Genomic DNA, 27,601 nt, shown 5'->3' with positions numbered 1-27,601 from the left:
AATGCATGTTGTGTGATTTAATTTCATTGGGATGGGGAGATTGACATTTGTCTCTCTCTTTTCCAGAACAACAATCATGGGCCAGAAGCTGGAGAGGTTGTCGGAAAAGGATGAAGAGTCGCTTGATAGTTCAAATTGGTCGGGGCAAACTGAAGAGACAGAGCAGTCAGAGACGGCACATCAAGATGAGAGCAGAGATCAGGACGATGGCAGTTTTGCGACCCCTCAGGGTATTGGTGGGATTAGTGGGATCAGCGGCGGCCCGGCCACTGGGCACGCAGGGGAGCTCACAGTCGCTTCTGCACGTACAGACCCCCAAACTGGGCAACCAATCAGGCCTCTAGGTCAGCGAGAGCACCCTCCTAGCGCAAGGGGAGAGTGGGTGGGTGGAGACAGGGAGAGCCGGAGTGTCACTCGAACTGCAGAGGAGTCAGAAACTGTCCCGAGCCCTAAGGAGACGAGACAAACTTCAAACAAAAGGCGAGGCTCTGAGAGTAAGGCTGTGGTCTATACTGGGACTACAGCTATGGAGGAGCAGGGAAATGGGAAGAAATCAGAACTTGGTCGTAGCAAGTTAGGTCCTGACACTCAAATCAGGACCAAATACGATCCCACCAATGAGGAGGACTTTGTGGTGCTTGAGAAGGATGAGACTTCGATGCCATCAGATAGGGACAGCACTTTTGGCAAAAGGATAAAAACCAAGAATCTTCAATCATCTATTAAAAGAAGAGTTGAGGAGGACTCTTCTGCTAGTGGCGATAACCTAACACAACCTTCCAGGAATGCCCCGCAAGAAAAGGGCAATGAGAAGAAAAGCAGGAGAAGATCTGACACACTTCCAGTCACGACTGACAGCGTGGAAGCACAAGCTGGGAGTTCGCCCGAAGTCTGTTTTGAGAGGGAAATGGGTCCATATTTGGCTGAAGTGACAGACAGCAGGTGTCGGCTAAAAGGAGCCGGGCGTGTTGGAGCTGCCGACGCCGAGACAACTGGGAGACGAAGAGCAGAGAGGGAGCAAAACGTGAATGACCACTGCGAGGGGAAAGCTTCTACTAATATTAATAGGGAGCACCTGTCAACACAAAACAACAGCGACTCGGTGAAAAGAATAAGAAAGAGCACCGAGGATTTAGAAGGCGTGCTTGAACAGGGTAGGGACAGAGAGTCAAAATGGGAACCATGCTTAGAAAAGGTGGATCCTTCTTTAAGAGAATCAGAAAATCAATATAAAGAAAGCCACGATTCAGGATTTATTGCACAAAAAACACAAGTGGGAGCAGATCCGTCCCATCAGAGCAGGTTTGCTGGCGCTGTCTCTAAAAGGGCTAAAGCAGGTACCAAGAAAGAGGACTCTCACCCCCCAAAGGTTGAGCCCCCTAGCTCTGAAGACAATCCATTTTCATTGGAACAGGGCGATTTAATCCCTTGTCGTCTGCCAGAGAATGAATGCTGTGATGGAAAAATACAGGTCGCGAGCTTAAAGAGGGAGAGCAAGCTTGTTTGCTTCACTGCTGTCATCACCCCTCCGCCTTTAACTCATCTGTTGCCTCAGAGAGACACATCGATGCCGACGCAACTCTGTGATTCTAAAGATGAATCTGTGCCAAAAGAAAAACCCAAAGTTAAAGGTCCACCTCCGCCTGTCCCTAAAAAACCTAAAAACCCATTTATAAAGCTCAAAACTGCAAAATTAAAGTCTACCGATGTGCAAAGAAGAGGCAAAGATCATCTGCGCTCTGAGGAGAAGGTCAAGAGGAGACACACTATTGATTTTAGCAAGGATCTTCCGTGCAACACTCCAGCTAATCAGGACATGTGCTTGCTGTGGGACGAAAGGGGCACTTACACGGCGCCGACCGACGTACGCCGGCTGTCGGTCAACCTCAGCCCTTGGGAACATGATTCGCTCGGACGCATGGATGATCGGTACGGAGACATGGTCGACTTTGACTACTGTGAACGTATGGCACAGCTGTCTCCAGAGGAAGAGCCGCAAGACCTGGACATGTTGGAGAGAAGAGTGTTCTTGGAGAGGCGATCCAGATTTAAAAGCTCGCCTCCTACTGCTGCGAAAAAGCCCCCAAATCGTTTTGCGTCCGCAGAGACTCTTCACATACCTGAGGTCACATTATCACACAATGAAATCAAACCACCAAAACCTGCTTGTTCAGGGAAAAGAGAAGTCTACCCTGAGCTCCTTCCTGAAAGAGTCAGCACCCAAGTCAGCAACGACAGCCGTGGTAACTATGGTAAGCGTAGAGACAACCACAGTAGCGATAGGGATGCAGGATATGGCACTGAGGCGGAATCGTACAAGCCTGTGGCAGAAATGATCAAAGAAAGAAATCAAATGCAGAGACATCAGACCCGGGTCAAACCTGAAGGGGCCAAAGCTCCGGTTCGGGTGGCAGAGGAGGGTCCAAGTGTGAAAGTATCCCAAATAAAGAATGCCTTTGACGTCCCAAAGAAATCCAAAGAGAGACCACCGGAGGTTCCACCACCTCCAAAGAAAGGTAAGTGAAGTGTTGGAAACTTCAGTTCTATTCTCTTATCAAAGCATTTTATACACTAAAAGCACTTGTGTGTTATATTAGGAGGAGAGGGTACTTTCCAAACTGCATACCACAGACTGTCATGTGAAAAACACATCACTTCAAATGTCATGGTACAACTTCAAGGATTCATGGTTTACTCTGAGTTAAAACACTTCTCTGTTTGTTATATGAAACCTATTAAAAACTAATTTGATGAAATTTAAAAAAGGAATTAAGTTTTATAGAGAAACGTTGACATCTTGAAGACATTTTTAAAAGTTGTGGTTTTGACTTTACTGTGACCTGAAATTAACAGATTGGCAGATTTTAGATAAAATAATACAAAAAATGAAATATTTGTTTATTTTATATTTTATATAAACCATATAAGGGGATTTTTTTTTGCCTCTTTTATGGCTCATTGTTCTGATTTTACGGTTTTATTCAAAGCAGCTGATGTATTCATGCTCTGCCTGTCATGTAACAGGATCAAAGTCTTGTTATTTAATATACATTTAAACTTTTAAGCCTAATTCGATCAAGAGTCTTGTTTTTCTTGTCTGGTTGGGAGAGTGATTCAATATAAAACAAAGCAGGGTTTTCCCAGACAACTTTTTCACATGGTCTGAACTGTGATTCCGTAGCATTTACATGATGGTTGAAGACAAACAAAACAAAAATCCACGTTTCATCTTCCTGTCATTAAGTTAATCAGTTGATCGAGTTCATCCTCTCACCAGTCTCATTTGTTGGTTGGTGGCAGTCTATGCATGTACTGTAGGTACTGTGTCTGTGTGCATGTGGACTGGCGACAGCCTGTGTATGTACTATATGTATGTATGCACTTTGTTATTTTATATTTCTTAACAGCAGATACTTTATGTGTCCAAGACAAATTTCCTTCGGGACTATAAAGTCTTATCTTATCTTAACCTCAGGTTCCTCCCACACCCCTCAGGGTGAAGTGGAGACTCAGATTAATCCCTAGGTGTAAATGAGAGTATTAATGTGTTAAACTTTGTCTATGGCAGGAGTTTATCCGCCTTCTGCTAATGCTTACTGTCTGGGATAGGCTCCAAACTCCTTGACCTTTTAGAAATAAGCAGATAAAGACAGAAGCAAATACATGACTTTTCTTTCCACATCTCCCGTTCATTCATTTAGTTTAAATTCATTCATTCATGATTTAAACAAGCTGTTATGACATCTTTCTAAAATGGAATATAACGAAAGTAGTTCTGATTTAGGATTATATTAGATGACTCAATATTTATCCAGTAACTCAGAACTGTTTATTTTATATCATTACAGTAGATGTACTGTAATAGTACATGTCCACAGGGGCGTTTTTTATCACAAGGGATCGTCTCACTTCCCAGCATTGGACTCTTGATAGGCTGCCACTAGACAGAAGGCACTAGGCACCTGATTGGATGAACGCTCTCACTGGTGGGCTGCTGCTCCCAGCTTTCAAACAGGAACCAACATGGCGGCTCGTTTAGAAACTTTCTTCTCTTATATTATGAACATAGTTCACCGAAACGTGTTTCTGAAAACATTTTATGCAAGAAATAAATCATGCAGTTGCTGAATCTGTCTTTATTTTAGATCGACCACGGTTAGTTTAAAAGTTTCTCGGGAGTTTCCAGAGGCGGCGAGTCGCATCGGACGCGCCGGATTTGCATAAAGTAGCCTAGACCTCAACTTTATGCAAATGAGGAGCGGCCAGCGTGACGGTCCGTGTCTCGAATCGCGCCGTCACACTACCAGAATGCATTGCACGGCTGCTTACATAGACAATGAATGGAAAACGTGGAAAGGACGGAGCCTGTGGACACGTACAATAAGTGCAGACCAACTCACAAGGTCGTCAACATATGTATCACATGGTCTTCTCAGTTACCAGTTGTCGTGGAGATGGATCCACTTTCGGACTTCTCATCTGTGTCAGTTTATAAATTAAAATTATGAATGCTCTTCTTGACCTTGACGAAGTAGACCAGGTGATAGGGTGGAAAGACCTGGGGGGGAAAAAGGTAGTAAGTGGCTCTTGAGTTGGGATTGATTTGTAATACTACTATTTCCAAGGTCAAGAATGAGCTTTCATGCTCGTTTCACAGACATATTCAGATTCCACTGACATTCATTATGATGTTTGAGACTTTGTATTATCAAAAACAGTATAACTAATTTGAGAACCCTGCATTTAATCAATCCTAATGAGTGCAAATATGTTCTGTGACAACATTAATATAGAAATGTAAAAAGATTCCTCCGAATATGTGAAGTGTGGGTGCATTATATACTATGGGGGGTTCTTCATTGTGTTTGGAGGGTGCAGGCTGGGGTGGGATTGGATGGGATGGGACAGAGGGGGGAGGGGAGGGACCATGACACAAAAGATGCTGCTGGCGATGAAAATCCAAATTTTTTTGCATAGCTGAACAAAAATGCATTCATTCAGTAGGTCTATTTCAATAAAACCACGAGGAGGATGCAGAGAGAAACCCAGTTTTCCTGCAGACCCCATCCCCATTCACTGCCCTGGGAGATGAAATCTGACTTTTCGTTTTGCGCATGTGCCGTAGCAGGGTCTTCAACGTATCCTATTGAATTTAATAACGATGAGAGCAGACGATTGCTAGTCTTCCGCAGGTGAGAAGAAGCGGACAGGAGATGCTCTATTTGTTCACTGGCATCCAGAAATACCTCTAGATTTAAAGCACTTCCTCCAGAGGCCACATATCTGCAAAGTGAGGAGGGGGAATAAGTGCAAAACGGCAGAGCTTTTTTTGTGTGGAGACAAGGGATACTAGAGAGCAACGTCCTGCAGGATAAGGGCGCGCCTAAACTACCAGATTCATGTGTTGTGATTGATTACCCCCGTGCTTACGAAAAGCTTGCATAGATTTAGGAGGTAAGAAAAGCATGAAAAGTGTCTTTTGCATTGTTGTATTTTGCATGTAATCTATGTCGGTCGCGGCTGTGCAGCATCCATTTAGCTCGCTGGATGGGGTTGGAGAATGGGAGCAGCCAAAAAACCTTGGGTGGAAATATCTGCACTTGCGTCAGCTGGCGGCGGTCCACCGCAGCTAACAGCTAGCAGCTAACAGTTAGCAGCTAGCAGCTAACAGTTAGCAGCTAGCAGCTAACAGCTAGCAGCTAACAGTTAGCAGCTAGCAGCTAACAGTTAGCAGCTAGCAGCTAACAGTTAGCAGCTAGCAGCTAACAGTTAGCAGCTAACAGTTAGTAGCTAAAAGTTAGCAGCTAACAGTTAGTAGCTAACAGTTAGCAGCTAACAGCTAACAGTTAGTAGCTAAAAGTTAGCAGCTAACAGTTAGCAGCTAAAAGCTAACAGTTAGCAGTTAACAGCTAACAGTTAACAGCTGGCATCCAACAGTTAGCAGTTAGCAGCTAGTAGCTAACCGTTAGCAGCTATGCTAGCTAGCTAACTGATGGGCGGTCCACCGCAGCTAACGGTTCGGATGCAGAGCACACTGTGCAGGCTACTTGGAGCAGTCAAACACAAATTACACATTTAACATTACATGGACAGCCCTGCATGGACATAATACACACGGCTACGGCTACTTGTGTGATGTATTTCTGTATTGAATCACTCCCCTCGGGTCTTCTCCTCCTGCTCTGCGGTGTAACGTCTCTCCGGGTATCCGCGGCTCTTCAGACGGGACCAGTAACCCCGGTAACAGCTGCCGCGCTGCCGGGGCAGTGCGGCGGAACACGTTCCACGGTTACCATCACTACCCTTTAAACGTGCATCTTGCATATCAAACTGTTTTCACCACGTGTCCATAAACCACACATGCTTTGTTTCCTTCTCAACATCTGGAGCTCACTAACATCTGCCCTTGTTTCAGAGGATGCTAGCGTTAGCATAGCTAGCTTCACTTATCTCTGAATAAAAATGTCCCCACAGCGTTAACACACTGAAGAAACACTGACAGTATAGTTTAAAACCATAGTCTCATTATGATGTTGATGTTTTAGTTTATAGCTGCTTGTTTTAATGGTTGAGGAGGGGACACACCGAGCTTTAGTAGGTAGCATCGGCTAACGTTAGCTAGCAGCCATTGTTTAAGGTTAGCACAGTGCAGCTGTTCACACCTCCACTGATCTAATGTGCTATATTCAGCTTAAGTCTTAATAAATGCAACATGCTTTTATTATTATGAGCTTAGGCTGAGTTAAAGTGATAGTGTTTTGTTTATTTGTTTATTTATTTATTTATTTTGCACAATTTAAGACTATACAACATAAAATAAATAGAGATAAGAGACAATTGTCTCTTATCTCTATTTATTTTATCTCATATTATTTATTTATTTTAGTCATATTATTTCTTTATTTTAATCATATTATTTCTTTATTTTAATCTTAAGATTAAAATAAAGAAATAATATGACTACATAATAGTGATAAACAATTAGGACAAGACATATATAATAATAACAATACAGTAAATATATAAAAAAAGACAAGTGTGTGTGTGTGTTGCGTGGAAGTGTATGGTTAGTGTTTGTGAGGAGGATATTGATTTAAATATATATAAAGACTTCTGGGCAATCATAACCAAACAACATTGTGAGTGGAAAAAAACAACATAAAAACGGATACATGGACAACATGGGGAACAGCAATTACAAGACAGCATTAAATGACCCTTTAGGCGACTTTTGAAACATTTGACAGATGAACAGTTTTTTGATAGATGTGAAAAGCTACTCCATAATTTGCTTCCCCTAAATCTTATCGAAAATTGACCTCTAGTGATAGAGATAGCGTCTTTTGTTGTGTCCACCCATTTAGTCCAGACAGAGGGAGGCCAGACTCCTGCAGGGCTACATCTTTATTTATATCAGATACATTCTTATACTCCAGGATAATAATAATATCACAGCACTAGTCTGTAACTGCTGAAACAAGGCAGTCCACCACCCTGATCCCCAGTAATACCCTGTGGTTGGGTGGTGATATGGTGGTAAAGAGCAGCACGTTGTGATGTGTGGCATCAACTGAAGCCTGCAGGGGCTGAATGAAGCAGCTCATTTAGTCAGATGCATATTTGGAGTGAGTGTAGCGGCTCCTTGAAATGAGCTCTAATATTGGCTCAAGGAACACGCTGTTCTGGTTTGCCGTAAACTGTAGTCATGTGCTGTCCAGGCATTGATTCATAAAAAGGGTCTAGTAATCTACCTTTAAACTGTTAATTTCTCTCATAAATGATAAGTTACAGATGTTTTGTTTATTTGTTTTGCACAATTTAAGACGATACAATATAACAAAAAATAAATGAATAATATACAGTAACAACAATACAATACAGTAAATATATCAAAAAAAGATAAGTGTGTGTGTGTGTTGCGTGGAAGTGTATGGTTAGTGTTTGTGAGGATATTGATTTAAATATCTATAATGACTTCTGGGCAATCGTAACCAAACAACATTGTGAGTGGGAAAAAATAAAAAACATGAATACAGATACATGGACAACATGGGGAAAAGCAATTACAAAACAGCAATTAAATTACCCTTTAAGCGACTCTTGAAACATTGCATGAATGTGTTTGTGCTACATGTACAGTACTGGTATGCTCTGTCTGTATATGTGGGAAGAGGATGCCGTCTAAGATTTGAAGAAGTCCATATGAGAAGATGAAGTTTTCTCACAGAATTTGGCAGTTATGTTGATTGAAGTTTTATGGTTAGTTCCCATTTTTTTACACTGTTTTTTGCATCAGTATTTTTTTTAATGTTTATTTTGAAAACACCATAAAGTTGTCTAATTTAGAGCTGCAACGATTAATCGATTAGTTGTCAGCTATTAAATTAATCACCTACTATTTTGATAATCGATTAATCGGTGTGAGTCATTTCTTTAAGAAAAGAGAGTCAAAATTCTCTGATTTCAGCTTCTTAAATGTGAAGGTTTTCTGGTTTTGTAAATCCTCTTTGACAGTAAACTGAATATCTTTGAGTTGTGGACAAAACAAGTAGGGATGCACCGATCAGACTTTTTCAGTACTGATACCGATAGCGATAGCTGGGCTTTGGGTATTGGCTGATACCGAGTACCGATCTGATACCAGTGATTAATTAATAAGCTGTATGCCTCACTGTGTGGAAGAGACTGGGATCATTCTTTTATGTGTAAGGCAATATCAGGCTTGACTTAAACATCGCTTTACTAACAAAACAAAATGTGACCAATAAATACATAGATATACATTTATTTAATTGTTAGTCATTATTTAAATAATAAAATCGTAAACCAGCAACTTGGTGAAAAATCTTCAAAATTAACAAGAATTACAATTCAAATATATACTTCTATTAATGCAGCAACACATTGGTCAAAACTTTGGACAAAAACACATTGGACAAAAATTCAGTATATAATGTATATAGTATATAATCATAAGATTACATTTAATAGATCGTCCCCATTGTCACCGATACTCGATCCAGCTATTTGAGTCAGTATCGGTGCATCCCTAAAAACAAGACATTTGAGGAGGACGTCATCTTGGGCTTTGGGAAACGACATTTTTCACCATTTTCTGACATTTTATAGATCAAACAACTAATGGATTAATCAAGAGAATATCAACAGATTAATCTCAATAAAAAATAACCGCCCTAATCTAAATACTCATTTGACTCCATAGTCTAGACATTAACCATGCAAGTATCATAAATCAACTCTGTGTAAGAAAAATAAATATGTAGTGTCAATCAATCACTGTCAGTACACACCCTGTCCTGAGAGGAGATCTAATCAGGCCAAATAATTGAAAACACCTGTGTGGGTGTATAATTGGTGTGTATGGGCTTTAAAGGAACAGTGCATAGCAATTAGAGGAATCTATATGCAGAAATGGGAATATAATGTTAATAAGTGTGCTTTCTGTAGTGTATAATCACCTAAAAATAAGAATCGTGTTTTTGTTACCTTAGATTGAGCTGTTTATATCTACATACGGAGCGGGTCCTCTTCACGGAATCGGCCGCCATGTTCTACAGTAGCCCAGAACGGACAAACCAAACACTGACTCTAGATAGGCACATTCGAATTTTAACGTTTTTGTGTTGGCCACCGTGGTTCTCCTACACGCTTGGCACACGGGTTTCAGTTGGTTGTAATCTGCTACCTCACCGCTATGCCACCAAATCCAACAAACTGGCCCTTTTAAGGCTTTAATCTTATTTTGCTGATTTCAGATTGTTGGTTATTTTTTTGTATTTATACATTTTAACTGTCCTAATCATCATTTAAAGTACAAAAAAGTACACCAAAATTATACAAAAAAACATTTATTAAAAATATGGGTACTTTGGTCTGCTTAAAATAAACAACAAAGCTATTTTAATATGACAGTTTTAAATCAGAGATAAGATTTGATTGTGCTGATGCAAGATCTGTTCAGTCCTTTGCAAAGCTGTAAAATATGACTCAGTGATGCTGAGGAAGATTTTGGAAAAATCCATGTTTCTTTATCAGATCAAAAAGGCTGTGATTCAGCTTTTCCATTTTCATAATCCATGACTGAATGTGAAGAAGCAGGTGGTTTGGTGTGATGACAGACTTGTGGTTTGATAACTGGAGAAAAATCCTGCAGCCTGTGTAACGGCTCAGTATGTTGCTTCAGACTGTCAGCTTAATTACCGCCCTGAGACACTATATTTTCCGCATAATTACACAGCAAAACATGCCACTAAACTGATGGAAAATCTCCCTCAGGTATCAAAGATAGTTTTTTGGAATAAGACAATGAATTTTTAGGAGAATCCCCATCGTGTTTGGTTTTCAGGTTTTGGTTGCAATCAGATCTAACCGTTTCCAAAGTTGTCAAAATGCCAACGGTGGAATTTGCTGTGAAAACAACTGTTTAGTCTCAATGAATGAAGCTGGAGGCAGAAATGGGAGTTAAAGAAGAAACAGGAAGAGGTGAATATGCTTGAGGGTGCACTGAGCCACAATGTGATCATTAAATGCCGATCAACAGTAGAGATCATTTCCAGAATCGTGGAGCAGCAAAAGGCCATGTGGTAAAAATAAATCATCCCTGCGGCCGTTTTTCATAAATCCATACCTTTTTACTGCAACCACACTAGAAAACCCTAAAATAGTAGCTTTATGTCTTCCCCCAATTTCATGAAATAGCAATTCTGTCTTCTTACTACTTAAACTTTGTTCTATTTTCTGTTAGTTACACAAGAAATTATGCCATTCTTAATTAACCTACATTTCCCGTAGAAAGGAAGTGGCTTGCTTTTTAAAGACCAAGAAGAGTCGCATGATTGTGATTTTTGCTGTATAATAAGAAACTGCCGGGCTTCAAATTTGCATTCTGCAGTATGTTGCAGAAGTGGAGCTAATTTAACTTTCTGAGGCGTCATCAGGTAGCCGAAATATTAATGACCACTAAATTTGTGCCGTCATGTAGTCGCAGTAAAATGAGCATAAGTGCTCTCCAGTTTAAACGACATCCACACACTGAAATAATGAAATACACAGTACATGAATTTAACCAGATGTCCAGTTTTTAACTTGATTTACTGTAGGTTACTATCTCTGCTTGTGTTTCTATAATGTTCTTGTTAATGGGAGAACAGTACAATCACAGATATAAATTTTTCTCATCATATGTTGATACCCAAAAAAATGCAATTTACATTGCTTTACGGTTGCGTCTTGAGATAACTTCTGTCATGATTTGACGCTATATAAAAATTCATTTAATGTAGTTTAATTTAATTCTTCCTGCCTACTAGTCAACAACATTTTGCTGAACTTTCGGTCTCACACACTGAGATAAGGAGGTAAACACAGCTGGAGAAAAAATGTGTCTCATGTATAGTTTACCTCAAATATTTGCCAGTAGGTAGAGCTGATCTGTTTCCTTTGCATGCACAGGAACAAACTCACAGTCCCAGTTAATATACATAATCTCAGATCAGACAGACTGTGCTGGCAGTAAACCAAACCCCAAGGTTTCCTCGGCAATGCTGACAGAAGGATGCTCAGTTTCAGATTTTATAGGATCAGCTTCTGTGTTGAAAATGGTTTTCTGTAGGGTTCATACATTTTATTTTATGTTAGAATTACTAAATTTCTGGGCACAACCACTTATTATTCTCTTGTTTTTCTGTACAGATATGTTGCGGCGAGTTGTGCGACAGAGCAAGTTCCGCCATGTCTTCGGTCAGGCCGTGAGGAACGACCAGTGCTACGATGACATCCGTGTGTCCAGGGTCACATGGGATAGCTCCTTCTGTGCCGTCAACCCTAAGTTTGTTGCCATCATCATAGACGCCAGTGGGGGAGGAGCCTTTCTTGTACTTCCTCTACAAAAGGTGAGTGGCACCTTTTCACTTCAGTTAAGGGGTTTAAAAAGATCTTTTGAAGGTCCATTACAGATGAGCTGTGAGGTCCAAGTGTTCGAAAAAGTAGAGCGTTTAAATCAGGGGTGCCCAAACTTTTTCACTTGGAGGGCCAAAACTGGAACTTAATGGTGGGCCACAGGCCAAAAGCATACACCTGTTGTGTTGTATTGTATTGTATTGTATTGTATTGTTAAGGTGCAGAATTGTACTAAGATCCCAAGTTACCCAATTGAATATACTTTTCGCTTTTGCATTGTTAACCCCTTAAAACCCACCTGCTGAATACAATTGGGTTCATTTCCAGTCATACCGAATTTATGTAATTCCAAGATTGTTTAGGGACCCCACTATGCAGAAATATTCAAATACACCATTTTTAGAATAGGCTAAAATAACACATTTATACTGCATTCAACCCAAACTGCAAGTGATTATTATAAAGTGGGCATGTCTGTAAAGGGGAGACTCGTGGGTACCCATAGAACGCATTTTCATTCACACATTTTGAGGTCAGAAGTCAAGGGGACACCTGTGAACATGACCATGCCTGTTTTTCCTCGTCAAAATTTAAATGACATAGTTGGTACCAATAGATTCCTTAGGGTTTCCTGTTTCAAATGATCACAGCATCTTCACTCTAGCTCTAAAACAGCCTGCTGCAGACTCAGACATTGAGATCGCCGGCATTCCCGTGGGTCTTTTAATTAACAAAAAATAAATTGCTAGAAACATACGGGCGGGCCAAATTGAACCTATTGCGGGCCCACTTTGGGCAGCCCTGGTTTAAATAGTCGGACCTCAAGGGATGGTGTTTTTCAGTTTGTTTGTTCTGCTGTGACATTTTGAAATCCTACACATAGGGGCTTTAACTGTCAGTTAGGAATAAAAAGCTGCACGACGCTGGCAGCTGAGGACCAAAATTGGCCACAGAGGTTGAAAAGCATACCCAGAGAGACAAGGGTTGTACTGTAACACTACGCTGTGTCATAGTATAGCATTCAGAGCACGTAGCAAATCAATCCCATAGGCTTGTTGGTCAGCAGACCTTCAGCACACTGCTGCTGTGACCCTGACCTGCCGTTCCCTGAGGCTCGTATCTATAGTAAAAACCACAGATAATCAATGTTTAAATCGGCCTGCTGGTAGAGGCATTCAATGTGTATCCTGTTACTGTTGGCTCATTGAACACGTGATACTCACAGAGGGGACGGGTGCTGTGCCACTGGGTTAATTGATTTATATTCACTGTATTATAAAGTCCTGCCTCTGGAGAAGCTACTGTAACATTGGGCTATTCAGATAGACAGATGTCCAACCATGATGTCAGTGGATGAGGTCATAACTAGGGGTGGGAATCACCAGAGGCACATTTTGCGGTATTTGCATATTGCGATTTATTAACTCTTTTTTTTTCAACTGCAAATTATGCGTTTGGTCAACATCTGTTTTATCTAATAAGATACAGTTTTCCCTCTGTCTATCTCAGAGTTTTCATTCACATATCTTGAGGTCAGAGGTCAAGGGACCCTTTTGAAAATGGCCAGGCCAGTTTTTCCTCGCAAAAATGTAGCTTAACTTTTGAGCGTTTTTTAGCGTTCTTGCCGAGAACAACATGACATGGTTGGTACCAATCGATTCCTTATGTTCTAGTTTCATATCATATCATATGTTCAGTCTGAGCCCGCTACAACCTCTGAAAAACAGAATAGCGTCCGTCGGATTGTTAAGAGTTTAATATGTTAATAAGTTTATATGATAAAAGATCAATACTTGATGTCCATGGATCGATACCACGCAAAATATCGTGATACTATGCTGTATCAATTTTTTTTTTCCCAACCCCTAGTCATAACAGTAAAATGGTACTGTGTCCTCATATTACAATGATTCTTTGGGGTCATAAAAGGCCCAGAGGATCAAACGTATTCATGACGCTAAGCCTTCTCCTTCTGTTGGTGAATTCAGTGAGGATTTGCTGCTGAATCTCACAGTTCAGTATCTCCCTCTCCTCTCATGGTCGACCACCACAAATGAATGCTATCTTTGGGAAATACTGGTTTACATGTTAGCAGGTCTTGTGTGATATTAAATAAATAACTTTCAGTTGACTTCTGAGTGTCATTTTTTGAAAATGTACAATTATTATTCTAGCTCTCTGTTGTTAGTCTAGGACAGAGGACAGATGTGTGATAAAGTTGCAATGTGATGGTCATAGAAGAGTCAGTAATTGTCTTGTAGTCCTGCAAAGGACTGAATATAACTTACAGGATAGTTAAATTAGCCCCGTTAGTCATTTTCATATCTGTCTGACAGATATATCAGCTTACAGGAGGACGCAGCTCACACTCTTTGTCTTCTGTCTCAACAGTCTGGCCGTATAGACAAGGTCTACCCTACAGTATGTGGTCACACGGGCCCAGTGCTGGACATCGACTGGTGTCCTCATAATGACCTCGTCATCGCTAGCGGCTCGGAGGACTGCACGGTCATGGTAAGGACGTGGTTAATCTGAGCTTTGAGGTTTTTTTCTTGGTATATTATGTGTGTTTTAACAGAGTAGCAAATATAAGTATTTATATAACCAATTACATTTTACCCTTCAATGTCTGATTTTACATCTCTAGAACATGTCCAGACTCACATCCAGTGGAATAAAAAATGTCCTGGTGTAAATGATGGGCTTTTTGTTTTTGTTTTTTACTGTATCATTTTCAAAGTTAGTTTTTTTTTTACATAAAATGTAATCTATTACCTTTTTGAAGCATATGATGTTAAAGGGGCTCTATGTAAAAATCTGAAATTGCTTGTTAACAGTGACACCTGTTGCCGTTAAGTCAACTACGAAACACCCTGTTGCCCTCGCTCATGCTTGTGCTCGCACTACGTAGACGCGAGCGAGCATCGGTCAAAACAGTGAGGCAACACGCACAAGACTGAATGTGATTTGACAGCCAAAATCAACATATCACTATATATTTCACATGCTTGGCAGTAATGTTCGCTTACCTGTCAAATAGGAATTTTGCCAGCTCGGGGTCCGTTTTGATACCCAAAACCAAACGAAGGTCCCTCCATGAATAAAAGGCCCGGCCGATGTTGATCCTAGTTTTCCCCCCTCGACATCGGTCACATTCCTGTTTTGCTAGACGGGCTTCTCTAGATATAACTTTGTTTTTTTGTGGTTTCGTGGAGTTTGTGCTGGAGTCTGAGTTGTGGTGGGGTCTGGTCGGTGGTTGGCATTAGCGGACTCCATTTCTAACTGAACATGAGCTATGGTTGCACACTGTTAGCCCTTTAGGGGAGCTGAAGAGAGTAAAGGCACTCGCGAGCGTGCATGACGTCACATCCGTTGGATTTTCCCGCATTCTTCACATTAAAAGCAGTCTACAGGCTGATAGAGGAAACCCAGAAAGTCTCGGAAGGTCTAATTTTTTAGGTTTTGTTACAACCTGTTCATACTTTGGCAATAAAAACGATTATACATGTAAAATCTCACACACAGTCCCTTTTTAAAGATTTGTTGAATTCAATATATTTTGAGTACTTCTTGAGACTTGAGTTTGTAGTGTCTTTGAGTAAGTGTAGGTAAAGGTGTGGTTTTATAGCTTTGTTGCCGTGCTGTTTCCCGGTGTCTGGCAAAGATTGTCATACAATTTTGGCTGGAGTTTTCCTGTGCATGTATAACACTGTCAAACGTGTCTTGTCCAGTAATACAAAGTCATGCTGTCTGTGTTTTTTTATACAGAATATGAATATTTTCGTAAGCATTAACACTTTAGTCCACTCTTCAGTATTAGAACTGTAACAATCATTTCAGTGGACAGATTTTCTTTGTCTGATATGTAGCTGGTTTTATGTTTCTGCCTCAGGTTTGGCAGATCCCTGAGAACGGGCTGGAGACTCCCCTTTCAGAGCCTGCTGTCGTGTTAGAGGGCCACTCTAAGAGGGTCGGCATCGTGTCTTGGCATCCAACCGCTCGCAACGTTCTCCTCAGTGCAGGTAACCTTTGACTGAGGCCTGCGGTACACTCCGTGCCCTCAAACCGAAATATCCGTTTACATCATTGACTGCCATTTGCCCACCGTGCACAGCTGAACTCCAAATCGGACCAATTATCTCACAGGCCGCCTTCTGTCATGTTGCTTTGTGTGTGATGTAAAGAGCTTAAAATAGCCTTGGACACAGAGGTGTGTGTGTGTATGTGTGTAGTCAGGCTGTGCTGCGTGTGTCCATTTTAGGGTGCGACAACCAGATCGTCATTTGGAACGTGGGCACGGGAGAGGCCATGATCAACCTGGAGGACATGCACCCTGATGTTATCTTTAGTGTCAGCTGGAGCCGCAACGGCAGCCTGCTCTGCACCGCCTGCAAGGACAAGAAGGTCCGCGTCATCGACCCCCGTAAAAAAAAGATTGTTGCGGTAAGTTGAAACTGCCGCGAGGGGATTTGGGGATTTGGATGCCTCTTGTGTGGAATCATCTTTCCCAGAATCGCCCACCACTAAACTTGTTGACTCAAAAGCACCTACCAACATGGCTGCCCAGTCTGACAAGTGTGTTTCTGTTTTTAGGAGAAGGACAAAGCTCACGAGGGAGCTCGACCTATGAGGGCGATCTTTTTAGCAGACGGAAACATTTTCACCACTGGATTCAGCCGCATGAGCGAACGCCAGCTGGCCCTGTGGAAAACTGTATGTCATGGCAGTAAATCTCATTCATTCCTGAACACACTGATACGCCACATAATATACACCGCCTTCTATATGACAGTCTTACGTAGAGCCTTGCTTTTGTGCGGCTTCCTGCCCGTGATAGAAGTCCAAATGTTGTCAGTGGTTTCTCCTGTGCTGCTTGAATGTGAAATGAGGATTCTTTTTTTCCTGTCAAATTTTCATTTTCATTACTCCTCAGCTCCAGTAGGGGGCGGTAAATTCAAAGGGTAACATTAACACTAATTTCACTTTTTCCAGATCTAATTAACAATCATTTTTGTAATGTATTTGCAGAGTATAATTTGTGCCATGCAACTCAGTTTAGTGCTGCTTCAAATACTGAATTGTGTTTTTTTCCAGGATAACATGGATGAGCCAATATGTGTCCAAGAGATGGACTCCAGTAACGGCATTCTGCTGCCCTTCTACGACCCCGACACCAGCATAGTCTACCTGTGTGGGAAGGTGAGCGGCCGTGTAGAGAAATACCAGTTTTCACATTTCTGATCATTCAAATCAAGTGCTGACTTTGAGCTGTGAATGTGTGTCCTCAGGGTGACAGCAGCATTCGGTACTTTGAGATCACTGATGAGGCGCCGTTTGTTCACTACCTCAACACCTTTTCCACTAAGGAGCCCCAGAGAGGCATGGGATACATGCCCAAAAGAGGCCTGGATGTCAACAAATGTGAAATCGCAAGGTATTGCAGAAATTGTTGTTGTTGTTGTTAATATAACTTAGTATAACACCTCTTCCTAACGTACTGCGATCGAGCAAACTCTGGCGAATGGAGCATTAAAAATCGTCCAGATATACTACGAGCGATGTTACCCTTTATTACATAGAGAGTGATATTGATTATCTGTCAGTTACTGTCAGCGATGATTTTGACAAGTGAAAATAGGTTGGAGGTGCGCGAAACTTTGCATAAATAGAGCCAGAGCAAGCGTTTTTTCAAACAAGCGACACATCGCTTTGCCTGTTCGCTGAGGCACGGAGCAGGTTAGGACATCTCATTGGGAAAAACTGAAACAATCATTTGCAATTGCGTCCAGTTAGGGAGAGGTGTAAGGCTCATTATTTTTGATTATTACAGAACTTGTCTGAAAAATACCCAGATTTTCTGTTTAAACCCAAACGTTGCTTTAAGGGAGACATCACTAGAATCACAACTAAGGATTATTTTCTTAATCCATTAATCTACCGATAGTTTTTCCCAGTTAATTGTTTGGGCTATACAGTGTCAGAAAATTGTGAAAATCTAAATTTCCAAAAGCCCAAGTAACATATTTAAATGTCTTGTTTTGTGCGACCTAAATTCAAAACTCCAAGACATTCAGTTTGGTATCCTAGGAGATTATCAAAAGCAGCAAAATATTCACATTTTATAAGCTGGAACTGGAGAAGTTTTGGGCATTTTTGCTTAAAAAAGGAAAAACGATTAATCTACTATCAAAATTGTTGCATATTAATATTCTGTCAATCGTCTAATCAATTAATCAGCTAATTGTTTCAGGTCTTGACATCACCATAGTTCTCTGTAAACCAGTTTTGTTTACTGCAATAGAAGAGAAAATAGGGACGGAGCTCATCTAAGTCAATTAAAAACAATAAATGGTTAAACTACAAAGTTTTTACAATCTGATTTTTAACAATACATTTTTACCGTTTTTAAATATATTTAAAATAAACAGACAAATTAAACAAATAAAAATAATTGACTGAATGTATTCCTATCTGATCATTTCTACTCTTACTGTTGTCTCTGTTTTAATATGTTAATATGTTGCCGTTAACTGTTTTGCTGTGTATGATTAATCAATTTATATTAATCCTCTCTGTAGGTTTTACAAATTGCACGAGAGAAAATGTGAACCAATCATCATGACAGTCCCGCGTAAGGTACGTCTGTGTTTATATCAGGTTATGAATATGCTGCTTTATAGTTCCCTGTCTTAGCCTCTCGTCATGACGTGTCCCGTGTCCTCTCCGCCAGTCGGATCTGTTCCAGGACGACCTGTATCCCGACACGGCCGGCCCCGATCCCGCCCTGGAGGCGGAGGAGTGGTTCGCTGGGAAGAACGGAGGTCCCATCCTGATCGCGCTCAAAGACGGCTACGTCTCCACAAAGACCCGGGATCTGAAAGTGGTCAAGAAGAACGTCCTGGAGACCAAGCCGGCCACAAAAGCAGAAACCATCCCGACTGTCCAGAAGCACGCTTCTCCAAAGCCCACAAAAGTGAGTGTCATATTTCCCACTTATTTCTTAGCTATGTAGATTTAATTTTTGTTTATGACTAGGTTCTCCAAACAGATTATTATTACTGTTTCCTCTAATAAAAAGCGTTGCATGTTTCAAACTCCCACAGCATTTTTTTGCTGACATTTGAACTCCAATTATTATGGTTGGAACAATTCACAAAAGTCATGGATCAGCACATACTTTGGTATTTGGGCCACGATGCAGCGGAGCAGTGAGGGAAGATGTTAACTGCTTGGAGGGCTTCATTGCCTGTAAAATCCCTGCTCATTCTGCCAGCAAAACTAGTTTTGTAGTAGATAAGATACAGTAGTAGGTATCGCCATAATCTTCTGGAAACAGTTCTGGAAACCTTTAGCAGCCTTTTATGTCGAGCTGCACTATTAATCGTATCACGATTTTGGTTTCCTGTAATATAAATGAACATAGTTGACTGTGATATTGACATTTAAAATGCGTGTTCCGCTCATAGAAAACATGCATATCAAATCAAGCACTTCCTAAACTAACAGCCAGCCATCGAGGGGCAATAGAGAGGTTTTGGCTTCACTTTTGATGAGCTGTCATGCAGCCGCCGCTGCTGCTGCACACACCCTACAGCAGCAGCCGGAAAAAAAAAACGTTGTTGCGGTTGCAGTCCAGAGTAGGAGAGTGATACTGTATATTACTCGTTTTGAACGAAAATTCAGGTGAAGACGAATTTTATTTTAAGTCTTATTTGGATGCAAAGATTTGTACATTAGCAGGAATGTAGCACAACGTGAAAGCTGTCTGTTTATTTAATCTTTTCCACTCCAACCCTCTTTTTCATATACCTGTTTTTGTCTTTTTTTAGGGGGGTACAGGGGGTCTTTAGGAGGAGATAGCAGGTCAGCAGTAGATGTCACATAGAAGTGGTATACATCATCTGAAAGCTGGGAACCTGAAGATTAATTTGAAATGCAGCTCATGTGATTATCATAAAGTGGGCATGTCTGTAAAGGGGAGACTCGTGGGTACCCTTAGAACCTATTTTCAGTCACATATCTTGAGGTCAGAGGTCAAGGGACCCCTTTTTTAAAATGGCCATGACAGATTTTTCCCCGCTTCAGGCTCTGAAAAAAGTAAAGTGGGCCGAAGACGCCAGTGCCCTCAAGAAGTGGAAGAGGTTAAATGTGAAAGTGCAATAAAAATATTTTGTTCCTAAAAGCTACGAATAATCGTGATAAATAATCATGATCTCAATATTGATCAAAATAATTATCATTTTGGCCGTAATCATGCAGCCCTACTCTAAAGAGCCAAGTGAGAGGACTGAAGAACTCGGCCGAGCTAACTTTCTTTTCCGTTTTTGACCAGAAAACGGACCAGAAGATAGAAGATAAACTGGAAGAGGTACTCCGAGAGTTCAAGTCACTCAGGGACCGCGTCATCCTCCAAGACCGTCGAATCGCCAGACTGGAAGACCAGGTTTCCAAGGTTGCCATGTAAGGCGCAGCCTCCCTCCCCCCCCCTCCCGGGACTGCTCGTCTTTTTTTTTGTGTGTGGAGAGGAATGGAACGGACGGGGTCAGCCACGGCTAAATTCTCCAGATTCGACTTCATTGAGCTTGGCATCGTCCCCGTGATGAGACCAAGCCCTACATTCCAAGACAAACTTTATTTTTTTCCTCATCAAGTCTCCAGTTTCACACCAGTCTCGCCCCGACACACACACACACACACACACACACACCAGGAAAAAACTCTCGCAGCTCATGTACACGTTTGAAGAAAAGACATTTTTGTTGAAGGAAAAGTCTTAATTTTTGTTTTTTTGTTTTTCAAATTGTGGTAAAACATTCTCATGTGAAGTTTGTACTTACTACTCAAAAACTGTATGTAGCATCAGTATTTCCATTGTTATTTTTTTGTGTTGCCAAATATGAGTCGTGTGCGGTTTCATGCACTGCTTTTACATTTATTTTCTCTCCTGTTGTACATTCCGGTCACGACCTGGTAGATTGATTTAGTCAAGCTGGATATTTTTTAAACAATAGCTGTTGAACTCTTTTTCCTCTCGTCAGTTTGCTCATTGATAACCATCAGATTTATGAATGTGGAAGAATTCCTTTTAAAGCGTTTTGTTCCTGTTCTTCTGGGCTTGAAATTTAACATTGGGTTTTATTGGGGAGGGGTGGGGGGGGGGGATGCATCTCTCTGGTGTAAATGTTGTGCAAAATGTAGTGGTGCCTCTTGTCACTGTTAAGGGTCAAACTGAAGTCGCCCTCTCCAGTGCATATTCGGTGTTGGGAAGGGACCACTCACCCAGCTTGTGTTTCACTGAACCCCTGACAAACAGTTCTGTGCACATAATAAAGATTTTACACATGAAAACCTTGATTTTCTTTCCCCTTTTCTTTATATTTGTTTGGCTTTTATCAATCTCTATCCCTGCAGGTCTAGTGTAGGGCTTGTTGTGTGTCAGCAGGAGTTGATTCATTTTTTGTCAATCGATTAATCAACTAATCGTTTCAGCTCTAACTCACCCCTCAGTCCCAAAGCCTACCAATCTGTTTAGTTAACTGTTAGCTTCTTTTCCTGCCTGATGGTGGTGCTAAAGCTGCATGAGGTCATTCAAATGGAAAACACTGGCTCCTCTGCTGTGACAAATGTATTTTTTTATTTTAGGGTGAGGTCTATTTCAGTCTATATGAGATATTCTGACAGTTTAATATTATTTATTTCCATTACCTCACATTCCCAGATGTTTTATTCAATAACAAAAGAAGAGGGCTTCACTACACAATGGTAGGGCTGGACAATTAATCGAAATTTTATCAAAATCACAATATGGCCTACTGCAATTTTCAAATCACAGGATGAGTAGGAAATGAATATTTTTTAAGGGCGTGTGTCAAAATACCATTTTAAATTAAATATTGTGGTGCTGCAGAGATGTCCTGGCCTACATATCATATTGTACAGTCTTAAGAAAATATCTGTATATCGGTACAGATCCCTGCAAAAATTCACATCATAATCATTTTAACATGTTTTTCAATGAAAATAAGAATAATGATGTAAAAATGATCTGCAATATCAGTCAAAATAATTATTTTTTTCAGAATCGTGCAGCCCTGCACGATGGTCTAAAAGACTTTTCCCCACTCATCCAGGAATTCAATTATGATGAGGGGAATTTGTTTAATGTATTAATTTGGCTTGGGATCTATTGGCAGAAATAGAATATGATATGATATATGATATACTTACTTAAGAAATCAATCATTTGACACAAAAATGGTTCGCCAGAGTCCAACATCAGAACTGCGTCCATAGCAACGGTCTGTTAAAAAGAAATAACAGACCGTAGAACGCCGTGATTGACCAATCAGAATCGAGTATTCAACAAAGCCTTGTAATTTAATATTCATAACTATGTTTTCATTAGTGTATAATTACCTGAAAATAAGTATTATTGTGTTTCCATTACCTTAGAATGAGCCGTTTATAGCTACATAGGGAGCGGGTCCTCTCTACAGAGCCGGCCACCATGTTTCTACAGTAGCCCAGAACGGACAAACCAAACACTGGCTCTAGAGAGGGCCATTAGCGTTTTTGCTTCAGCCGCCATAGTTGTCCTACACGCTCGGCACCCGGAAGTTCAGTTAGTTGGAAATCTGCAACCTCACCACCAGATGCCGCCAGACCCTACACACTGCTCCTTTAAAGGCCCTGAGTTCAAATAAATACATGACATTTTCCTTAAGATAAAAATGCACTAAAGGTCCCCATATTGCCAAAAAACAATATTGAGGACATGACTTCTGTAACTTCACCAGTAGCTACTGTCCCGTATATAATATAGTCTCCATCACATGTACAAGAAATACTTTAATTAAAAGACATCATCATCATCACATTAAAACTTGAACCAGCAAACATAGAGTATTGATTGATTGATTTGTTTATTTGGTGACCAGCCCACATGAGCTTACACGACACTGGACAACAACCAGGATGGCCACATGACCAGTCACAACACACAGTTCCACAAATGCAGAAGTTTACCTTCGTGTCACTTTTTTATTTTCTAAACCCTCAACAGTTTGTTTTTTACAACCACATCTCGGTATGACTCATTAGTACAGGAAGTGGCAGTTATGATTTCCACACTAACAGATCATTTCCGTTTTCTTACAGGGTACAAGTGTGAGTCTAAGCAAGCCTTGTATTTTCACTGTTGTTACATTTTAGTCTTTAAAGCCACGGCACCACACTTCAAATCCATTCATTACATGGACTCTCTGATTTTTTTGCGTATTTTACTTCTGCGTGTATCACACTTAACATGATGCCCTCACATAGTTGATGGTTTCTCGTTATCTGTGCCTTGAAGTTCCGGAGCCTTTTACCCACATGACACTAATCTTAGACGAGTCATCAGGAGATGACATGCGAGAAACATCTACAGATCTACAGATCTGAGCACTTCCCGCTACTTTATATAAAGTAGTGGTCAGAACATCAGGACATGCAGAGCTCTTCTCAACTTCCAACTTTGAGGTAAGACATCTAATCTTCCTCCAATGAATAGATAGATCATAAAATATGTTAGCTGAGGCGATAAAAACAAGCTTCTGATACATCTGACTTCCTTGTTGATGCAAGCTCAAAGCTGTGCGTTTCTAAGGGAAGTGTGTCTGTATCTGACTTTTCTGAAATGGTAGTATAGAGCCGGTTTAAAAAAAAAAAGGGTGAACATTTCCTGTTTCTTCTATCAAGCAGTGCTACAGTCAGAGCTCCGAGGATGTTCTCGCAGAGAGGCTGAAATGAGCTGAACTTCTATCAGATTTGATCCTCTCACGTCCATCCCTCTGTCTCACCAGCAGCAAGGTAAGACACCAACTGGTTTCTCTAAAAATCATTGTTCTGGATATGTGTTTCTGCTTTTTGAACCACTGTTTCCTTTCATGTAATGGTGTTGAATACAGTTTACTATACCCGCTCTCTAAAAATGCTCTCTTCTATTAGATAAATCAACCTCCTTTGTGAGAAAATCCTGTTCTTTACGTCATACCTTAAATAGTCTGAACTTTGACAACATTTCAAGAGAAATACAGAACGTCTGATTTTGAAATTATTGCTGCATGTGACACCTTTTTTCATATGGAAAAACTTTAAATGTGGTTTATAAGACAGTTTCAGGTTTACTCTAAAATGCAGTCGTTGTGTGTTTTTTCTTGTGTAAATGTAGCAATGGGTGTGGTGAAAGACGCATGACCGTTTCATCATAAGATGTCACTAGCAGACACATGACACATTGATTTTTTTCCCCCATGTGTGTGTGTGTCTTTTTTACTACAGCTGTTTAGTAGTTTCCATAACCAACCTCTTGCATTGCATCCTGCAAATATAATAAATATTGTGGTGCTTTAGAGATGTTCTGGCCTATACACATCATACTCTATAGATATAAGAAACATCTTTGTTCGGTACAGATCCCCACAAAAAATCACACCATAATCATTTGATCTGTTTATAAAATGGAAAATAAGAATAATGATGTAATCATGTCGCAATTGCAAAATCAGTCAAAATAATAATTACATATTTTTTTCAAAATTGTGCAGCCCTACACGATGGTCCAAAAGACTTTTCTCCACTCATCCAGGAATTAAATTATGACGAGGGAAATTGTTTAATGTATTAATTTGATAACGTTTACTACCTGCACTCTAAAAATGCTATGTTCTATTAGATAAATCAACCTTCTTCATGAGAAAGTCCTTCATGGTCTACGTCATACCTTAAATATTCTGAACTTTGACAACATTTCAAGAGTTACAGAACGTCTGATTTTGAAACCTTTGCTGCATGTGACACCTTTTTATTATGGAAAAACTTTAAATGTGGTTTATAAGAAAGAATCTTTTCTGTCATTTCAGAAACAACAATGGCGCTACTCAGCGTGAAGACGTATCTGGCTCTGCTGTGGGGAATATCTCTTTTGTTTGCTGTGGAGTCCATGAGTGCTTCCGTCTCAACTGCTGAACCTCGCAAACCTGCAGAGATTAGTGTCGCAGCGCCGGCGGAGACCACTGTGTCACCCGCAGTTGAAACGGCAAAGGCGGTCGTCACTCACGGAAGCGATGGCACTTCTGATTTGATTCCCGTGAAAACTGTAGCAGCAACTACAAGCAGCACAGATCCTTCCCGCAGCACGACAAAAGCCGCAGAGGATCAGATACACCAACAACCAACCACCGCTTCTACTGGCGCGGCTGCTCCCGCAACAGCTTCTGCAGCAACAGTGGCCGTGTCTTCGCCGAAGCCTACATCCACCGCTAAGCCTGAAGTTACATCCCGGTTATCTTCCACCACCTCTCCTGCTAATTCTACTCCTCCGGCTCCAGTCGTCATGCCGACCCCCAGCAGTCCCTCAGCTGTTACTACAACTGCAACGACAGCTAACCCCACCTCTGGGGCTGCATCTGTGGTTGACTCCACAAGAAGTGTGACATCCACCACCAGTGCTGAGATTTTGTCTCCGTCTCAGCCCGTTTCTGGGACTAGAACCCCCGTTTCCACATCGCAGTTTCCTGACACAGCAGGCTCCACTGCTGAGGCCCCCACCATCTCATTCTCAACCGATTCTCCCATCACCACCACCAATGTCTCAACCACCACCAATGTCTCCACCACCGATGTCCCTACCACCACCAATGTTCCCATCACCACCACCAATGTCCCCATCACCACCACCAATGTCTCCACCACCGATGTCTCTACCACCACCAATGTTCCCATCACCACCACCAATGTCCCCATCACCACCACCAATGTCTCCACCACCAATGTCCCTACCACCACCAATGTCTCCACCATCACCAATGTCTTCACCATCACCAATGTCTCCACCACCACCAATGTCTCCACCACCACCAATGTCTCCACCACCAATGTCCCTACCACCACCACCAATGTCCCTACCACCACCACCAATGTCTCCACCATCACCGATGTCTCCGCCAGCGATGTCTCCTCCACCACTACCAATGTCTCCACCACCAATGTCCCCACCACCACCACCACCAATGTCTCCACCACCACCAATGACTCCACCAGTCCTGCAGTGATCTTGATCCCGGATGTGCCAACCACCAAATCAACTCCAGCGACCACAACAGCACCTGGTGGAGTCTCAAAGAGCCCAGCCAGCACTGAGGTCCAACCCTGCTCCACCCGGGGCGTGGTGAGGCACTGCCTCATCGCCATCGCCTCCCTGGCCGCGTTGGCCACCGTCTTCATGGTCTGCACCGTCGTCCTCTGCACCAAGCTGTCAAAAAGGAAGTACAAGGTCAGGAACCCTCAGCCGGCCACCGAGATGATGTGCATCTCGGCCCTGCTGCCCGAAAGGAGTCACACCGCCTACTACTCAAGACAACGCAATCCGGTCAGTAACGGAGTCTTGGTGATGCACGGCGGTGCAGACAGCGACGAGGACGGAGAAGATAACCTCACTCTCAGCAGCTTCCTTCCAGAAAACGACCGCTATGTTTAGAGGGGATTAATATTTTTGTTATCAGATTGGACCGATCTGTCTGATGTCAGTGACGCGGAAACAGTTTCCGTTTGAATAGACTTCCCGTTTGATGTCGGCGGTTTGGCTTCGCTGCACACCCTATTTCTGTGGAGGAAGAGACATAGAGACCACAAACACAAACAAAACCAAAACTGTTTCGTGTTCATGTACCATTAACTGTATCTGGCGTTTGGTGTGGTCAGGTCATCAAATGTGTATTTTTAGGCAAGACTTTTTGCATTCTTTTACACTTGCCCTCCACAACAGACTTGAAGTCAGGATGAGGAGAGCGATCAAAGACATTTGTTTTTTGAACATCCTGAGCTGAGCCCCGATGGTATTTCACTTAGCGACGGGAGACAGGAAGGCTTGTTTTATCAAGGGATTAGGGTTCTTCACAGACGCTGTTCAGTTTACAACAAAGTGCTATTCTGGAAGCACTGAGGCTTCATTGTATGAACGCTGTAATTTGATTAATGGTAAACTGTATGTGACTCTGTTTATATGGGTGTAGGGATGCAGCTTCTGTATTGTGATAATTTATTGAACTAATGTCTTATTTAACGCTTTGGTAACTCTGTATTTTACGGTTCTGTAATTGCCCTAATCGTTTTTATTTAGTACTAATTTTAGGGACGATGAAGACAAAGTTCAGAGACTATTGTTGATTTACAGAGGAATTTCCTTAAAGGAACAGTGTGTAACATTTCGGGGGATCTATTAGCAGAAATGGATATGTAAGGGATAACGTACAGCGAGTCACTGTTGAGAAAGCGGTGGCCGCTAGCTGTACATTATCCCGCTTTATTACACGGCTACTTACTTAAGAAATCAATACTTTGACACAAAAATGGTCCTCCATCCAGTCCGACATCAGAACTGCGTCCATAGCAACGGTCTGTTATACATAGCAACGGTCTAACAGACTGCAGAACGCCGTGATTGACCAACCAGAACCGAGTATTCAACAAAGCCTTGTAATATAATATTCATAACTATGTTTTCATTAGTGTATAATCACCTGAAACTAAGAATCGTTGTGTTTTCGTTAGATTAGAATGTTTCTACAGCTACTAGCAAACACCGGCTCTAGCTTTGCGCGTTGAGGTTACCTGAAGGCCACCGTAATTCTCCGACATGCTT

At 41.5% G+C, this 27,601-nt stretch overlaps 2 protein-coding genes and 1 long non-coding RNA gene across 6 annotated transcripts; all 3 read left to right on the top strand.

Moving 5' to 3' along the window:
* Positions 1-378: 378 nt before the first annotated feature.
* On the top strand, positions 379-21,273 carry LOC119478734 (coronin-1C-A-like). Of its 4 annotated transcripts, XM_037753668.1 has the most exons (12): positions 379-2,516; positions 11,713-11,912; positions 14,311-14,433; positions 15,812-15,941; positions 16,181-16,362; positions 16,513-16,632; positions 17,014-17,118; positions 17,208-17,353; positions 18,498-18,555; positions 18,650-18,892; positions 19,805-19,806; positions 20,252-21,273. In XM_037753668.1, exons 1-12 carry the CDS (start codon positions 527-529, stop codon positions 20,268-20,270), a joined length of 3,318 nt encoding a protein of 1,105 aa, XP_037609596.1. In that variant the 5' UTR covers positions 379-526; the 3' UTR covers positions 20,271-21,273. The 4 variants fall into 4 exon arrangements, with proteins under 4 accessions (XP_037609596.1, XP_037609595.1, XP_037609593.1 ...); XM_037753667.1 differs by lacking the exon at positions 19,805-19,806 and having other exon boundaries at positions 380-2,516; positions 18,650-18,896; XM_037753665.1 differs by lacking the exon at positions 19,805-19,806 and having other exon boundaries at positions 394-2,516.
* Positions 21,274-23,054: 1,781 nt separating this feature from the next.
* Positions 23,055-25,313, top strand: LOC119477783. Its single transcript, XR_005204316.1, has 3 exons — positions 23,055-23,439; positions 23,662-23,769; positions 24,822-25,313. It is a non-coding gene; the product is annotated as an uncharacterized LOC119477783 (long non-coding RNA).
* A 2-nt stretch (positions 25,314-25,315) lies between these two features.
* selplg (selectin P ligand) lies at positions 25,316-27,356 on the top strand (the record flags this gene model as incomplete). Its single annotated transcript, XM_037753427.1, has 1 exon — positions 25,316-27,356. A coding segment is annotated over one exon (1,122 nt), but the record flags the coding sequence as incomplete, so codon positions are not given.
* Positions 27,357-27,601: the final 245 nt, after the last annotated feature.

Source organism: Sebastes umbrosus, chromosome 19 (assembly GCF_015220745.1).
Source record: "Sebastes umbrosus isolate fSebUmb1 chromosome 19, fSebUmb1.pri, whole genome shotgun sequence".
NCBI classification, from domain to species: domain Eukaryota; kingdom Metazoa; phylum Chordata; class Actinopteri; order Perciformes; family Sebastidae; genus Sebastes; species Sebastes umbrosus.
Note: the sequence above shows the minus strand (reverse complement) of the source record. Positions and strands in the feature narration are given on the sequence as shown.

Excerpts from the sequence above, each read along its gene's own strand:
- LOC119478734 (XM_037753665.1), top strand. The coding sequence starts at position 527 with ATGGAGGAGCAGGGAAATGGGAAGAAATCAGAACTTGGTCGTAGCAAG. Across the intron at positions 11,913-14,310 it reads TTGTACTTCCTCTACAAAAG|TCTGGCCGTATAGACAAGGT; the intron begins GTGAGTGGCACC and ends CTGTCTCAACAG. Across the intron at positions 17,119-17,207 it reads TAGTCTACCTGTGTGGGAAG|GGTGACAGCAGCATTCGGTA; the intron begins GTGAGCGGCCGT and ends GTGTGTCCTCAG.